The sequence below is a fragment of a genome, unplaced genomic scaffold (assembly GCF_019419815.1).
Source record: "Pyrus x bretschneideri cultivar Hongxiangsu unplaced genomic scaffold, Pyrus_bretschneideri_v1 Contig1, whole genome shotgun sequence".
In the NCBI taxonomy this organism is placed as follows: domain Eukaryota; kingdom Viridiplantae; phylum Streptophyta; class Magnoliopsida; order Rosales; family Rosaceae; genus Pyrus; species Pyrus x bretschneideri.
In genome coordinates, this window is record NW_025999390.1 from 6,695,928 (window position 1) to 6,713,580 (window position 17,653).

Sequence of the window (17,653 nt, forward strand, 5' to 3'; positions counted from 1 at the left end):
AAGGGGCGGTACCACGCGCCAGTACATTGCGCGTCAACGTAACGGTCACACCGCCCTTTCTACTTCATTTGCCTTCAAGTGAAAATACGTGGGTTTCTTTGTCTTTGTTGGCGACTTCCGACATCGCGTCATGGCAAATCACTTTTACTTTTGATTTTTTTCTTTTCTAGTATAAAAGAAATAAAGTTCTAAAACTTGACCATAAGCTGATTTGGTATTGCTGTATTTTGAAAAAAAAAACTATTTTTGTTATGCTATGAAAAAAAACGGCTTTGAAATAAAGCAGTAAAGTGTTTGATAAATTTTTTTGTAAAAGTGTTTATGAAAAAAAAAAAAAACAGTATGATAGTGTTTGGTAAAAAAAAAATATTAATTAGTATGACAAACTATTTCAATTAAAATATTTTAGACTCAATAGCTAGAATTCATTAGTAAAATATTGTTAATGTACTTGAAAATAACCTAATTAGATACATTCATATGTGCAATCTGTAATTTTGGAGAAAGTGCAATCTGTTTGTTTGGTGGGTGAGAGCAATTTACTTGAAATAGGAAACCAATATAAACTTCCATAGACCTTTTTTTTTTTTGTTTCCTTTGTTTAATGATTATATTTTTGTTCATCACTTTCATATAGTAGTGATGTTCATTACCTTATTTATAATCGTTAGATGAGTTGAAGTTTTTAAATTTGTGTCTATTCACTATGCAGATCTCTAAATTTAAACTCATTTAATGGTTATAAATAAGATTGTGAAAATTATCATCACTTAAGAATGATAAGCAAAAATATCCCATTATTTAATTGCAAATATCATTACATCCAATATTTTCAAATATGACGCTACGGAGATCAATTTTTTAGATTAAATTTTGTAAATCATATGACGTGGTCATTGATTATTTAATTACTTAAGTTTGTCAAATGTCTTTAAGAGATACCAAATGTCAGGAGAGATGAAATTTGTCACTGATCTTGAAAGTTCTTATATTCGAATAGTTTATTTTCGTTAATCAATACAAAATTTATATGTAGTCTAATATTTTAGTGAATAAAGTGTTAGATTTCACCCATATGTTCCATGTTCAAAACTTTCTCTCTTAATTATTGTAATAGTTTCGAATTCCCTTCCCCCTTAATAATAATCAAACAAAATTTGTAGTTAAACGAGAAATTGTATTAGCATAAAATGACTATGTTGCAGAACCATTCATATCCGAATATGTTGTTTCTTAAAACCAAAAATGCTTATCACTAGATGAAAAAACGACAGGATAAAAAAAAAAAAAAAAAAACACGAAGGAATAGGAGAACATAGAAATTGGAAAAAGTAAAGAAAGGAAGCTCTCCTTAGTAGATATGATTTCTTATTTTCACGTGTTTGATTGCAATCAATTGCCCATGCATGTACGAGTGACGGCTAACAGTTGATTAATACAGAGCCTTAACGCATCAATGATCAGCCACTTAATTCAATAGTAGCATCCATCTTACCTCCAAAATACTGATGCTTTAACAATACAAAATAGTACATGTGAGAACATATTAACTGATTTTTAACAAGATATTTACAAAGATACACACACACACATATCTGTATTTACTCGTTACACTTGATCTTCGACTAGAAAGAGGGATTTTTCGGTGTACCCGGCACACCAAAAAAATTTGGTGTACCCTCACTCATAATGGTGAGGGTGCACCAAAAAAATTTGGTGCACCCTCACTTTTTGTACCCCAAAAAAATTCTAATGAGTGAGGGTACACCAAAAAAATTTGGTGTACCCGGTACACCTAAAAATTTTCCGACTAGAAAGGATGCAATCCTGAAGATGCTTTTGAGACCGAAATAATTTTCGATCATCCAAATGGGTTTCCTCTCATTGGAGAAAAAGTTTCTGAGCTGCTGCTGGGTGCTGGGTATTTGACTCTTGGTTGCCGAAACGGTTGCTGAGTTGTGGTTAGGGATCCAAAAGCAGCTTCGTCCCTGCCAAAGCCACCAACTCCTTGCGGTCTGCAACGATGACATTAGATGAAAGTTAACAAATTAGACATAATCGCAGACGAAATTTGTGAATATCATGCACGTTGGTCCATTCATGCAAAACAAAAACGTAAGAGAAAGCAAGACATGGTGTTCTGATAGCATATGCTCTGCAAAATATAGGGAAGACGACAATGGCGGAGCTATCAAGGGCTGCCAATGTCGAGCAAACTTGCCTCCAGATAATATGGTACAAAGGAGATAGTTAAGAACGATAATTTACCTTAAAAATTGCACATTGTTAGGTAATTGATGCCCCAAGTACGACCCTGAGATGATAGTATTAGACATAATACAAGACAAGAAGCCAAGAAAGAAAGTTGACATGAAACATAAGGTAACAAAGTGAATTTACTTGGAGAGAAAGCATTTGCGAAGGAAGGCGAGTGTGAAGGCATCATCATGGATTCATTAGTTGGAGACTGGGGTGTCTTAAACTGCGACATAGTAGGAAGGCTTGAAGCATGCATCAAGCCTGGTACTGGCACGTTATGCAGAGCTCCTTGCAATGAAGACATGGAAGGAAACTACACGACGACAATATGTGAAGGTTTTTAAGGTGAATGCCAAGGATCTGAACTTTTATTTCGTGATAAGAAAACTAAGAGCATAAACTTTAAACTTTGCAAAAAAGAGAGAACACGATATACGAGATATCAATTGAATGTTGTGCGTACATGTGTGGAAGTTACTAGACTTTTTTCTTCATCAAGATCAAAAGGGTTTTTGGGTTTTGCTGGACCCGGAAATACTGGAGCAGGCTGTAAATGAAAATAACATGTCAATACCCTCCATATTGTATGCAGAAATTAATACACAACATACTCAGATTTGTAATTTTTTACGCATTATATACCGTCGCAGTAGGGTAATACTGCATGCTGTACCCCATTCCATGAGCTGGAGCAGTATGCCAGCCTGAAGCTTGTCCAGGAGCTGATGAGTAACTTGCAGCGAAAAGGTCCTGCAGAGAATTTAACAAAAGACAATCAAGAAACATTTTACCGGAAAAAATGCATATGTATGAAGCAAATAACATGATTTCATACCGCTGGGAGTTCCTTTCGCATACTAGAATTCCTTTCCACTTGGGATTTAGCTCCACTGCCACTGTCGGTGTGTTCAGCTGGATTTAACATAGATTGAGATGATTTTTCAGCAGGAATACTGAAAGATCTTTGTATGCTTGGTTCCAGTGACAAATTCCTTAACTGCATATGTATATACATTAAGCAACAAGGTAAGCAAGTCGCGTAGCAGATAAGAAAATTAAAAATTATCATTCGAATTCATGAATTGAGAGTAATTAATTAAGGAGAAAGCGATTCTCATCTTACCTCACCATTTGAAGCTCCAACTCCATAATTGACATGATGTGAAGTAGAACCACTATCCGCAGCGAAGGATATAGAGGACTGATCTTTCTGTGTACTTAGTACTAACTGCTTCTCATCAGTTGCTTTTACAGTGGTGTCGCCACCAAAAATAGCAAGATCTTGCACAGGACCTGCATCAGTAGGTTGTGCTGCCACAGTGGTACTAGTCGATGTAGATGTAGATGCATTACTTGTATTAAGTAATGTTGGCATCTGCTCTGCAGTTGCAGCTGGGGAAGCACCACCGGGGGGCATGGTGTTTATGCCCGCAGTTGAGGGAGCACCATCATTGCGTGGTGTCTCAGATGCATTACTCACAGGAACAGATGGGGGACTTGCCAATTCAAATAGCAAAGATTCCAGAGGGTCTGCATTTGGAACCGCAGTTGGAACCTGAGGTGCCTTCTCCGTTGAAGATGATTCAAATGAGGCCCAGTTGTTATCATTATTGGGTACAGGTGTTTGTTCCAATTGCGATTCTGCAGCATGTGGGGGCTCAGAATCAGTATTGAAATCAATCAAGCTTAATACGTTTTGTTCCACCGCATTCCCAACATGGCCACCAGTAGATTTAGTTTTCTACAAAGAAAACCACAAACTATAAGTGCATATTTTTCTTGAAAACCATCTACAAAAAGAGTAGTAGGAAGCTTGATAAACTTTTTGGTAAGGTTGGCCTTTCTACGCCATTTAAATGTCCAGGTGCACGGATCTCACAAAAATAAATTGATAGACAGCATTGTAAGAATTTAGATTCAGGATCTCATGTACATAGAACCCTCCCCTAGCCACCCGAAAGAGGAACCACTACGTGCATGACCACTTATGTCCATGCGAGGGAATGCTAAAGCAGTACATATAGAGTAGGGACATATAGAATAGGGAAAAGTACCCATTGTTCTACGCCAACAGAAACCAAAACATGCTTAAAAAAATACTACGGAAATAAGAATGTGCATAACAAATAATGAGTCTCATGAAGGAGAAGTGCATTACAACCGCATAAAAAAAAATAAAAAAATAAAAAATAAAAAGAACCCCATACTTCAAAGAACTAACCATCATAACGTAAGCAGCTACCCACCTGATTATGAGCAGAACCATCAGTATCCTTCTGATTTGCTGTGGACCTTTCACCAACCTGCGGAGGAGGCACATTTTCCCCTAGTTTATCTTTAACAGGGGGTGCAACAGGAGAACGGGAGCTTTCTGCGGTCTTCTTATTGTCTGGTCTCCTGCTTTGGACCTTGTATTCTCCACTTGAGGATCCTCGTTTTTCTGCCCGAATCCTATTATCAACTATCTCGAAACATAGAGGAGCTTTCTTAAAACCACCACTTCTTGAATTTTCTGGAGAATATTGAGGACTTCTTCTTTCATCATAGTAATATCTTAAATTTCTTCCACTTGGACTATAACTATAACTCCGTTCCAACCTGTTATCATCATGGAAGCTCCTGGATCCAGTATGATGTCCACCAACCCTCCGATTATCATCAGACCCCTCAATGCTCTGTATTAAATAAATAAGAATCTTTAACTGGAAGCAACCAACAAGAATCGCATCACTACAGAATTAAAATGAGGTCTATATTTGTAGTGCTTGCTGCTGTTGATATTGTATGCAAATCAGGAATGACCAAGTTCTCCACAAGACAAAAGTAGTATCATACGAAATAGAAATGTATTGAATAGGCAATCTTAAAATAAATGGCTCACCAATTGCAGCCTTGGGAGCTTGTTGCCACTCCTCTCACTAGTGTTGATACTCCTCGCGCTGACACTCCTCTCGCCAGTGTATTTTCTATCAATGTATACATGCTTGATAAAACTCCTGAGTCCATGAAGATTACTGCAAAGTAGTATGTGAATTAGAAAACATCCGATATGAAGTATTCCATACTACAAAGAGATACATGCTTAATCACCTGGCATCAGGGTAAGAATGGTACTGAGGATCCCAATCTTTAAAATAAATTTGTCTAACTCTCTGTAAATGAACGCTTTAGTAAGAATGTTAGTGGATGAGAAAGAATGATAGTGAGACAAATGAATGTACATGCTCACCTCGTTTCCACCTGCTTGAAGTGCACTAACTTCTTCTGCATTAAATTTGGCCATTGACACTGATTTTACTCGGTGAGTGAACTCCCGACTGGACGATTTGAAAATCTTAATTGGTCAGCACTGAGAAGATGCCAAAATCAAAACAATCCCACGCAGAACTTATGATCAAAACCAGACATGACTACTTACTGTACTCCACTACAATTTGTACAGACGAATGTCATGAAGGTCGTGCAAACATATTGTGGTCCCTGCACAATGAATACATGTTTAAAGGAAAACTTCATATACTCACTCCGCAAGAATCTTCTCATATATCCTTCTAAGCACATGGGCGTGCATTTACGGATTTCGAATATTAATTGGCAGATATTAATAAATACAGTGTTTTGCTGCTTCCACTAGTACAATGCTGCAGATGAAGAACCATTAATGATGCCTGTAGTTTCACTTATTTGGGCACAATATAACAAGAAGACGCCATACCAAGCTATTGCAGTTGATGCATCTTTTATTCTCGGGAAGTTTCAAAAGACTGCGAATTGTTCTTTCGATTTTCTCATCTTCCTTCGACCCTTTTCCCATTTCTCAGAAAATTATGAAACCTGAACAGAAAAAAGAGAACGGAGAAATAATTATTGCAACAACCAACACAGCCACTGAGCTTAACTTTCTCTTCCTCAATTTTCTCACCAAACCGATAGAAACCCATAAGGAGAAAAAACAACCTGATTATATAACCAGTGTAGATTAAATCAATTTCCGCTTAAAGAAAATATGGCTCCTCCAATATCCAGAAAATACAGTGTCATCTTCCAAAAATAATTCAAATATCATCCATAAAAGTGAACTGAAATACCGTATCCTGTCTCTTTTAAAGAAAAGGGAATCCTTTTTCAACCAACCTACATGCCAATGCAATATATTACATCAACATCACTTTTTCAACCAACCTACATACCAATGCAATATATTACATCAACATCATTTTCCCTCCTTCTCCTACATTTTCTCAGCAACCAAACAGAATCAAAATCCGATAAAATGAAGCAAAATAATTTAAACAGATGCAAATGTTATTGCATGAACATCAATTACCCTCCTTTACTTCTCCTACATTTTCTCAGCTACCAAACAGATGGAAAAGCAGGTTTTGCCTCCAATTATTACCAAAATCTGATAAACTGAAGTAGAAGAGTAAAAACAAATGCAAATGTTGTAACACGAACGGCAATTACCCTCCTCTACTTCTCCTACATTTCTCAGCAACCAAACAGATGAAAAATCAGTTTTTCACTCCGATTGTTATCAAAATCCGATAAAGTGAAGAAAAAATGCAGAAATTTTACTTTCTTTTCCTAAATTTTCTGACCAACTAAACGGAAAATAAGAGGAGAAAATCAAAACCAACCTGATTATAAAACCAGTGTGGCAGCTCGAATCTATGTCTGCATCCACAAGCGAGCAGAGAAGAAACCCTAGAAATTGGGAACCGAGAGAGAAATTGAAGATAATAAGCGTTGCGGAAGACGATCGGAGGAGGCTGAGAGTCGGACATTTTTGGTGGGAAGTCGGTTACAGAGGCAGCGGAGGGAAAGAGATCAAAGGGAGAGAGTGAAATTTGCCGATTTTACCGCTTAGCAATTATAGCCGTTGAACCCTTGCTGATTTTTGAACGGTGCTCAAGTTTCTTTGTAGTACCTAAAAAGACTTCCAAAGTCTTTCAAATTAAGAGCTGGTTTGAACGTGCTTTTAAAATAATCGAAAGTGTTTTTGGTGAAAATATTTTTTAAATCAATCCTTTGTAAAAATGCAAGTAAATCTTGAAAAAGCACTTAAAGTACTTCTCGAAAGAAGCACATAATTGGTGCTTCTTGCGAAAAGCATTTAAAATGCTTTTAGGAACTCAAAAACATTTTCTCTAAAAGCGCTTTCAGTTATTTTAAAAGCACATTCAAACTAGCCCTAAACCATTAAGCCTTTTTCTTAACAATAAGATATATGCTAAATTCATTTAAATTACGGAAACTGAAATTTAAAATTCTAGCTTTTGTTGTACGGGCAAATTTAAGAGTTTTTTCACTACACGAGATGAGTATCGTTAACATACAGCACAGCACACTATCTCTTGGTTTCGAGAAATTTTCCAATGTGCCGGATACATAAGTGATAATACAATTGATTAAAATTACTTTTTTCAAGTTTCCTACCAGTTGTATTATTACCCTTTGTGTGTCAAATCGTTCTCCAGACACACTAAAAACACTTACTGTACTAGACCGTGTTCTCGACGCTGAAAACTCTGTTGTTGGTTCGCAATCGCATCAAGGTGTCACGCATTTTCACTAGTATGTCGAGTAAAAGCTACAGTGTTTAACAGCAAAAGGTCATATATTCCTTTTTCTTTTTTTTTCTTTTTTTTCAGTGGTTGTATTATTTGGGCAAACTGCTCCCTAAATACCGAACACTCTAAAACTGTAGGTTAAGGGGAACAAAACAGAGGGAAAAAAAAAAAAAAAAAAACAAAAGGATCTGTACAATGAGATTGGCAGCCAAAATTTCATACACCCCTTCCCTTCCCTAACTTGCAGGATGATCATGATCGGTACAACAATCGCAATGGCTGGAGTGAGCAGACAGACAGACTGAAAGCCGGTAAAAGAATCTCGCCCGTACAAGAATCAGAGGAAGTCGAAGCGTCAGGGCATCGGAGCAATGAGTTCCTCCCCATCCCTACTGTTCATGGCTCTCATGTTAGAATTGCTTTGTGGTATCCGCGTGAAAAAGACCAAACAAAAAATAGCCACCACCATTGACAAAGGAGAACCAGAACAAAGACTGATTCCACCAAAAATATTGTCGGAGTCTCATCTGCTACAGTCTCTTTGGGCTGCAGAACGGCAAGCTGAGAGGGATTTGGCATTTCCATTGTATCGTCTCACGCTTAACAGTGGTGTTCTACTCTTCATCGTCGCTGGAGTCCTCGGAAGAAGTTTTGATCGCTTCCGCGGTCATGAGAGAAACCACGGCCCTGTGGATTGCTTGATCTGCTCTGTAAAACAATCTCTGAGCTTTATCTCTCTTGAGCCTTGCCATTTTATGTGCATGCTGGGCGGCACCAGATGCATCACGCAATCTGAACTCATCAAGATCAGAATCGTCCAGCAGTCCCATGCCATGCCTCGGAGACACTTCTGGTTGATAATACCGCGGGCTTGACCAATCAGGGATACCTGCATTCCATCGATGAACTTCATTTCTGTTTCCTACAACTCTAGGACTGTATGAAGACACCATCTGCGGGCCAACAGAAGATACCATTCTCCCATATTTCTTTGACTTGCTCCTATGAATTCTGCGGAGACGATTTCTCCCAAACCCATCATTGCTCATCAACATGTTAGCTGCATCCCTTGGTGAAAATACCCCAGGCAACGTCTGAGACAAGGGGGAGTCTTCTAAAGAGTCATAGTTATGGCCTGGATATACCACCCTTTCATCACCGAAAGCAAATCCATTTGATCTCCTTCCTGAGAGAAGAAAGAAAACCCAATTAAGAAAAGATGCTTCCACAAGAAATTAGTCAAACAAAAAAAATGCATGTAGCGTAAAGATTTCAATTAAACATATTAAATAAGGCTAAACAAATACCAAAAGCATGGATACCATCGTGATCTCCTAACATGACACCATTATGTCCAGAAACTGAAAATTTCCTCTGTGACCGTTGTTTAGATCCCTTGTTGGGAACTTCTAGTCCCCGTGGTTTCAGACAAAAAGCAAACATTGGTGGCTTTTCAACTGATGAAGGTTTCCCATGGCATCCATTAGGGAGCGTGGTATTGGTTTTGATCATAGCTTGCTCCCACTCTTTCACTTGTTGTTGATACCTTTCCCATGACGGTGGCTGCAAAGGAAAAAATGAATTTATGTGATGCATCAAGATGAATGAAAAGACAGCTGATCTTCATCAAGGAAAAGAAACAAGCATTTAAGCACGGCCAAGAAGTAATAGACATAAGCATCCAACCCCGTGCATTTACCACATGAAAGAAGCTCCAGAACCCACCCCCAAAAAGACCCATAATTTGGGTTTCAAATAACAAAAGAGTTACGGTATGAAAAAAGCGCTGGGGGGTGGTTTCCGATATTAACAGTAAAAAACAAAAATATACCTCTGTTAAGAAAGAATATGTACCTGAAGATGTCGGATTAAAGGCATTCCCTTCCTGAGCCTTTTCTGTTGCCAATGCTCATAAATGGATAAGATCACGTCCATGGGCCCAACTCCAGCACCATCCACGAGCTCTTCTATTTCTTCAGATGTGAACTCATGTTGATCAAATGCAGCCTTTTCAAACATGTCCATTGTTTTCTCAAACATCTCATCTTCGATCTCTGTTGAGCCACAATTGTGAACTTCTGAAGAATTTTGAAACTGCAAAATCCACTGCTCATCATCACTATCCATATCATACAAGACCCGAGATGGGTCCAAAGCCATTTCAACATCTGTTTCTATTTGCCGGAAATACTTTGCAGAGCTGCGAAGAAATGATATTTCAGTTAAATTATCATCGCTTTCTTCAATTAAGCGGACACCAGGAATAGGAATGTTTTTTACTGAAGCAGAGCGGATATTCCGATTGTAACACTCTTCATGCATCTCCCTAAAAAGTGCCCACTGACTCCTATCTGGAAACTCTAAACCCCAATTCCAATCCCTTCCTCCTTTCCACATCATAGCATGAGTATAGCGGTTTGTTGTCCCAGGCTGCAAAAATTGATGTGCTTTGTATGAGTACTTTGTAGTCCCTGAAATTTTTACAGCAAGCTTCCACTCATTATGATCAAAAAGCTCTAATACAACATGGGCCCCAGATTCCCTCCACCCTCTGTCACTGCCATTGACTAACACATTTGCCTCGCATGATAAGAGCTCCAAGTTTCTTTGGGAACCTCTGGAAGCATCTGATGACCTCTTCTCATTATTAGCCCTCCTGATTCGTTTATGAGGAAGCCCCTTCTGAAGGTTTCTTTGCTTCGAACTAAAATCAAAACCTCCATAAGGCAAAGTGTAGGACACCTGAGTTCGCGGCTTCTTTGGTCCACTGCCAAAACCATTATGGAAAAGATCAGTTCCATCAGACCAATTATGTGAGAGGTGTCCAAGTGATGAATTAATTCTATTTCGGTGCCCTGTACTTCTGGGAGCAGTGGGGTTAGGGCTGGGGATAATGCTACCATTCATATTCCAAGAAAATTCTGTAGGCTGTTGAGCACCTTGCACCTCCTTATCCACAGGCTTCTCATATCGGTCAAATGATGGAATTTCAACAGTGAGACCATTCGGAAGAGATTGGGAATCAGTGTCGGACTTGTCTCTACCAACCAAAGGCCTTGGGGATAAAGAACATTGATCTGACTCTGGATGATGGCTTTGCAATGCCTTCGACTGTACAACTTCATCTGTTCCAGTCTTTTCAAGGACACCAGTTCCACCAGAGGATACAGAAACATCAAGACCACCATTTTGGAAATGCTGAGATGAATTTGTCCGAGCTCCATGGCATACAGAAATAGCATTTTCAGCATCTGGTTTGGCACAGGACCCATCAGAAGTAGCATTACTTGGTGGAGCCTTCAAATTTTTCTGAGGAGTAATTTTCGAACCTCCGCTAATAAAGTCCTCGACGATAGACCAGTCAACTGCCAACATACTGCCAGAGTTTTCAACATGCTCCACTGAATCACGGTCGCCAAAGCAGATATTAGCAACACAATTTTCCATGAGCAGTTTAAGATGCAAACTAATGAAGAAAGTAGGTGCTGCAGCAAAGGAGAGGGCAAGTGGAGGAAGTTTTCGGCATAGCTCATCATTACGAGAAGTAGGATGACTAATATTTACAGATGTAGATTCCCTGGAACCACCCATGAAGTTAATACCCTGCCTGGACCTCCTCTGTGTACCCTGGTTGTTGAAAAAATTAGAGTGAATACCTTCATAATACTAATACATTGAAGAACAATATAATTATCTACACAACAAGACCGAAAAAATTCTGTTAGAACCAAAATTATATTCAGAAAACGTGGAGAACATAAGACAAATACCTTGACAAAGGAGGAATGCACACAAAGAGGCATAAAAGGTGATTGATTTCTTCCATTTTGAAGTGCTTTAATACTATCATAAGTGCATTCAGACAGGGGCAGTTTCTTGGTAAGCAAACAATGGCTCATAAGTTGCGAGTCTAGGTACTTCCACTTTGAATTTTTTACTTCCAAAAAGTTGTAGAATGCAAACACAAGTTGCTTCCCAAGATGCTGAACACAGGAGAATTTGAACCTGATTGAAGTTGCTGGTAACCGGAAATCAATAGACTTCCCCTGGTCATTGGGTTGATGAAACAATGACAGGACAAGAAAAACAAAGGCCACAGCCTGCTTCAAGCAACCTTCAAACAACAGAAATCTCAGTCCAACTACATTGTCAACAAAAAGCATCTCCAAGTAAACCTTTGGCCATGAAATCACCACTGCACCATACCTACACAGCATTGCAGCACGAAACAACCGAAACTCTACTCCAAAAGAATCATTAGTAATTGAATGCACTGGAAGGCCTAACTCAAAAGTAACTCTTCCTGGTTCTATCCGTGGAGGAGTTAATTTCAGCAGTCCTGCATCATCAATAGACCACAATGGTCCATTGGCATCCAAGCTTCCCAAGAAATCATACAGTGACCCAGGCTTACCCGCAGAGGCCTGGTCATCCTCGGATGTATGAGACAATTCAGACTCATTCTTCCGAAGCCGCCTTCGAAAGTAAACAATAGGCATTTTGCTATCTTTGAGGCTAGTGCTGCCCTGAGAGGTAGACTTTTCTTGCCTCACATCATCACATGATCTGCCAAATTTTTTATTTTTATCCCTTCTAAAGGAGCCGTCACCCAAAGATTCATGCAAAGTGGCATCTTCATCTGACAATTGCGGCACAGACTTTAAAGATAGACCAGATGTTTTTTGCTTCTTCACAGCACAGGAGGATGACTTGACCCGACCCGTAGATCGCGCCAACCATGAAATAATGGGTTCAGTGTCCATATAGCTGCCTATGCGGCTACCGTCCTCTGAAGTCAAGTTTCTCTTTTTCTTTTCTTTTCTGCATTTCATGTCTCCTTTTCTCTCATCAGGACTTCTATTCCTCACCTTTGATTTTTTCTGCTCTGTCTTACCGGGAACTTCACTAGGGAGTAACAAGAGCTTGAACCTCTCGTTTTGAAGGTCAATCCATTCTTCATCCCGATCATCGTACTTCACATGATGAAGTTTTTTTTCCTTGTCATAGTCATTCACAAGACCATAGTACCAACTTTGGTCTAGAGGCCAGAAGACTTTGATTCTCTGGTTCAATACCCAGTAAGCATCCAAGTTCCCAAAGAAAACTTCATAGAAATGGCGCCTCTTCCGCGAATGTCCCTTTTCATTGTGCTGTTTCCTCGGCCTCAATACTCTACCAGAATTATCAACCGAATTAGATTCTGACCCAGAAATAGACTTTGACCTATGACTACCAAAATCCTGTTCAGAAGATAACAAAAAAGACAACCCATTTACAGAAGCCTTGTTGTTTGAAGAAAACCCAGTGCAGCTTGGATCAAACCTTGATGAAAGCATCCTTGCAGCATTCTGTTCAAGATTCTCCTCATCATCTTCTTGTAAATTGTGGCCTTCTTCTGTAGAACCATCAAACAAAGGCTCAGCTTCCTTTTCAGAACTTTTACTGTGAGGTAGCCAAATCCTTCCTCTTCCTACGATTCCTCCGAGACTTCTTCAAAGATGAATCCCCATTGCTTACAGCCGAATGACTTGTAGGAACGTCTTCTTTCTTAGCATGTGGTGCTGAATTCAACTCACTATTTATGTTTTCTTTAAAGTCATGAAGACCCTTTTTTCGCTTAACCTTCAAGGACTCTGCTTGAGCACCTAAATCATCACCATTTAACGTAGCTGTCTGATTTGTCTGATCAATGACACCCACTTTACCAGCAGACTCATCTGGCAGCTTGTGAGCGTGACCACCATCAAATTTCTTCCTCCCTACAAAACCCCGTTTACGCCTCGGGATTTGAATGACCTTATTATTCAAACTAAGTGACGAAACACCATTCAACCCACTACTGCTATCCAATCTCTCGCTCGACCCAGATTTCAATGCCTCCGGATCATGTGAACCAGAACTCAACCCGCTACGAAACACTTTATCTAAACTCTTCTTGCTACTGGTATTAACATTCTTCAAACTACTAAGAGAAGCCTCTTTCTTACTCTTCTTCGTCTTGCCCCCGTTCTCATCGCCATCCTCGGCACTAACTTTTCTCTTCAAGCTCTTGTTTTCGACACCTTTCCTACTTCTTGATTTATACAAAGTTTTAAGATCCAGAGATCTCGATTTTTCAGGAATTTCAGTGCCATGTGAGTTCTCTACTCTATTTTCCATCAACAATCCCTCAGTCCAACCGACCAAACCGACGAACCCCAATTTCACATTCCATCATACATGTTTTCAGATCTGTTACACCAGAAACAACGCAAAAAATCACAAAAATGCCTCAACAGAAACCAAAATCAAACAATCAACCTTATTCCCCCACGCATTCAGATCATTTCCAGTAAAAACAACAAAAATTACATCCAATTTCAAATTAATCAACTCAATAGCACGCGTACCTTAACCGCCAGACGACGAAGCATCGGTTCCTCGAACAAAACGCGAAGATCACGAGCCCAAATCATGAATTAGGGATCGAATCCGCACCTCCCGATTTGAAACCCTAATGTAATTCCCCAATTTTCGAATTTAACTTTCGATAATTGTTGAAATTTCCCCCTTTTCTTAACCGTAAGAGACGGGACAGAGAGCTAGGGTTTCTTAGGTACCGCGAGAGTAAGGTTTTTGATCAAAAAATAACCAAAAAATCGATAACTAAATGGAAAATAAACGAATCCTCTGGATAATGCCACGTGGCGAAATCAGGGATGTTCGATTGGCACGTCCGAGGTGGGCATTCACTTCCTGTGGACGGTCGGATTTCGTAACAAAGAAATGGACCGTTCAGATTCAGGGCTTTATTTTTACCGAAAAAGTGTTGTTTTACGGATTTAAAACTGGGCCTCGTTTTCTATTGAATATCGGACATACAAATACAATTGCGTTTGGGCGCCAGAAAGGAAGCACAAGATGTACTCGCTAGAGTGTCTGCTGTTTGATACTCGCCGTGTCCATGTAACACGTGGCGGGTTATGAGGACCGCATGATCACAGTGCACTGGCAGGTGTTGGTAGCACCCAAAGAGTGGAAGTTAATAGACGTAACGGTATGGTGACCTGTCCATTCGGACCCCGTGTAATTAGCAAGAAATAACTGGGCCGTGAAGAAAGCGGATGGGACCAACCGGCCTAAAGTTTCTTAATTATGAAAGAAAAGAAAATAATATGGTATCAAATTACGCGTTTGCAAATCCGTAACATTATGTTTGGATTCGTAAAAATTATATGCATTAATTTTATTATTTGATTTATAAATATAGAAATTTAAAATTTTTAAGTGAAAAAAAAAATTTAGAATTTGGAACCATCAATTTTTAAATTTAAATTTCATGTAAATAGTTTGTCATTTTCAACTTTTCGTGAATAAGAGTTTAAGAATAAAAAATACAAAAAACAAACTCTAAATTTCATGTAATATATTGTCATTTTCAAATTTTCATGAATAAGAGTTCAAAAAAAAAAAAAAAAAACTCAACTATGAGTTGCCACTACCACAGCTGTCGCACGCCACCACATATTGATTGTTGTGTTCCCTACGGTTGTATCTGACACCACCGATTGTGATCACCGCCGCCAACACTACCCACCATCATCACTGCCGTCTCCGCCGCCACTACTAGCACATTTCCTAACTACTATATCCTCATTATATTAATGACTCTATACAAACAATATTATATATGTGCTAGCAGAGAGTACACACTTTGTGTGTATGAACAATTTCTTTTAATAAGTGCATTTTTTTAATATTACATAATTAATGTTTTGTCCTCCTTATGTAAATATTGTGTATCAAAAGTGAGAGTAAAATTGAAAAAAAATAAGTATATGATTGTCATTTTAGGGAAATTAAAAAAAAAGAGGGTGAAATATTAAAAAAGGGGTATGATTGTTATTTTATCGAAAGGTACAAAATTGCTATTTTACCCTCCTTTTGTCAATAATGTGTATCAAAATTGCTATTTTACCCTCCTTTTGTCAATAGTGTGTATCAAAATTACTATTTTACCCTCATTTTGTCAATAATGTGTATCGAAATGTACAAAATTGCTATTTTACCCTCTTAATAGTATAGAAGTATAGATTATGTTATCATGACAAGAAAATTTACAAATTCTAAAGCATAAGAAGGTATATTCAATTGGGATTACGAGATATTTTAATTCTTTTAATAAATCTTGGGGTATTCAATTAGGATTTTAAGTAATTTTCAAATTCAACGTGTATTCAATCATAATTTTAAAATAGTTTATTAAAATATTTATAAATCTGGCTGTATTCACTTATAATTTTAAGTGATTCTCATATTCAATGCATATTCAACCAAAATTTTAAAACTTTTATTAAAATCCTTATAAATTTGAACGTATTCAATTAGGATTTTAAATAACCACCACAGGGTGGGCCAGTGGTTGGGATGAATTCCAGACTCGTATTCTACACGACACACCCTGAGTTCAATTTTTATTGATGGTGAATTGCGCGATGGTGGTTAAGGGAAGGATGAAATGTCTCCGTTAGTCTTCCTTGCCCCTAGATGGGTGGAATGTATGGCGAAGCCACCAGTTGGTCCCCTTTTTCAAAAGAAAACAAAATTAGGATTTAAAAGAAATTTATAACATTTCAACTGTATTTAATTAATAATTCATTTTATAGATTTTTAAAAAGTTGAGGAATTCGAGTGAATTTGATAGATTTCATAGTATATTTTAAGCATTCACAAATCTTACATCTCGCCTTCAGATTTCAAGGGAATTGAAATTTTGCATGGAATCTTTACAAATCAATTAAACTCCATCACGATTCATAGATTTATAAATCCATAAAAATCCTTCAAAATCTCGATTGAAATACACCCCTCTAAATTCATGTCATTCCAATTTCCGCTATATTAAAATTGCTTAATTTTTGTTAATTTTCCACATCCAAACGCAATGTAATTGAATAGAGAAATTAAATTAAAGATGGAAGACAATTGGGGAAAATTGTAATTTGGATTCTCGTTAACGTTGTTTATTATTATTATTTTTTAATCTCTACTAATTAATAAAACGCTCATTGTCAACTAAAATCCTATGAAATTATCAGTTTAACCCTTTAATTAAAACAGAACATGAATAAGGAATATGGGGTAGAAATGTAATTTCACACAACCAAATTTTGTTGTTTTTTTTTTCAAAGCATCATCTACATGTAATCCTAACATATATTTAATTACAAAAATAAAAAATAAAAATAAAAACCTTCCACTCCCACATTCTCTATCACTCTCTTCCTCTCTTCTTCTATTTCAAAAAAATAAAATAAAAAAAATTCTCACACACTTTGTGTGTGCCCATATGCTAGTTTTAATTATGGTATGCATTAATTTTATATAGATTTTTTACTAATTCATTTTTTTACCTTACACACACTTCTTGGAATTTATGTTATTTTATCTTCTTAATTTCATTCGATCAACAATCATAAATTGAGAGTGTGAAAGGTAAAAAGAAGTGTTTGGATAGCGTCACCCTAAAAATTATTAGGAAAACTAACTAAAATTTCTCAAAAACTTTAGTTTTAATGAAAATGACAAAATAAATGTGTAAGTGAATAGGACTAAGAGTGACTTTTCAAGATAAAAATGTCATTAACATTAAAAGTGAACAGTATTATGAGTGTTTCGTTAAGATTCCCAAAATTATTTTGATTACAGTTGAATCTCTCCAAAATGATAAATTGAATTCCTTCCTAATTAGTAAACACATGAGTGCTTTATAATTAAAAGATGAATGTTAGTTATCTTCTCCATTATAATTAAAACATGAGTGATTTAGATCATCAAATAAT

The 17,653-nt window shown here is 37.6% G+C and overlaps 2 protein-coding genes across 3 annotated transcripts; both read right to left on the minus strand.

The window, feature by feature from the left end:
• Positions 1 to 1,445: 1,445 nt before the first annotated feature.
• On the minus strand, positions 1,446 to 7,177 carry LOC103966108 (probable ADP-ribosylation factor GTPase-activating protein AGD14). 2 transcript variants are annotated; one of them, XM_048582521.1, is made up of 15 exons: positions 6,900 to 7,175; positions 5,975 to 6,093; positions 5,678 to 5,739; positions 5,489 to 5,576; positions 5,350 to 5,411; positions 5,141 to 5,273; positions 4,506 to 4,934; positions 3,383 to 4,000; positions 3,095 to 3,256; positions 2,902 to 3,009; positions 2,723 to 2,806; positions 2,401 to 2,572; positions 2,269 to 2,314; positions 1,819 to 2,015; positions 1,446 to 1,633 (listed from the first exon to the last, which is right to left on the minus strand). In XM_048582521.1, the coding sequence occupies exons 2-14, from the start codon at positions 6,071 to 6,073 to the stop codon at positions 1,862 to 1,864; spliced, it is 2,217 nt and encodes a 738-aa protein (XP_048438478.1). In that variant the 5' UTR covers positions 6,074 to 6,093; positions 6,900 to 7,175; the 3' UTR covers positions 1,446 to 1,633; positions 1,819 to 1,861. The 2 variants fall into 2 exon arrangements, with proteins under 2 accessions (XP_048438478.1, XP_048438480.1); XM_048582523.1 differs by lacking the exons at positions 2,269 to 2,314; positions 2,401 to 2,572 and having other exon boundaries at positions 6,900 to 7,177.
• A 1,269-nt stretch (positions 7,178 to 8,446) lies between these two features.
• Positions 8,447 to 13,549, minus strand: LOC103966104. Its single transcript, XM_048590707.1, has 5 exons — positions 13,533 to 13,549; positions 11,603 to 13,322; positions 9,687 to 11,459; positions 9,155 to 9,395; positions 8,447 to 9,018 (listed from the first exon to the last, which is right to left on the minus strand). The coding sequence occupies exons 1-5, from the start codon at positions 13,547 to 13,549 to the stop codon at positions 8,447 to 8,449; spliced, it is 4,323 nt and encodes a 1,440-aa protein (XP_048446664.1).
• Positions 13,550 to 17,653: the final 4,104 nt, after the last annotated feature.

Coding starts and splice junctions, on each gene's coding strand:
- LOC103966108 (XM_048582521.1), bottom strand. CDS start 6,073: ATGGGAAAAGGGTCGAAGGAAGATGAGAAAATCGAAAGAACAATTCGC. Junction 3,257..3,382: donor TTGGAGCTTCAAATGGTGAG/GTAAGATGAGAA, acceptor ATACATATGCAG/TTAAGGAATTTGTCACTGGA. Junction 3,010..3,094: donor TGCGAAAGGAACTCCCAGCG/GTATGAAATCAT, acceptor AATTCTCTGCAG/GACCTTTTCGCTGCAAGTTA.
- LOC103966104 (XM_048590707.1), bottom strand. Junction 9,396..9,686: donor CTTTAATCCGACATCTTCAG/GTACATATTCTT, acceptor TTTCCTTTGCAG/CCACCGTCATGGGAAAGGTA. Junction 9,019..9,154: donor CATGTTAGGAGATCACGATG/GTATCCATGCTT, acceptor TTCTTCTCTCAG/GAAGGAGATCAAATGGATTT.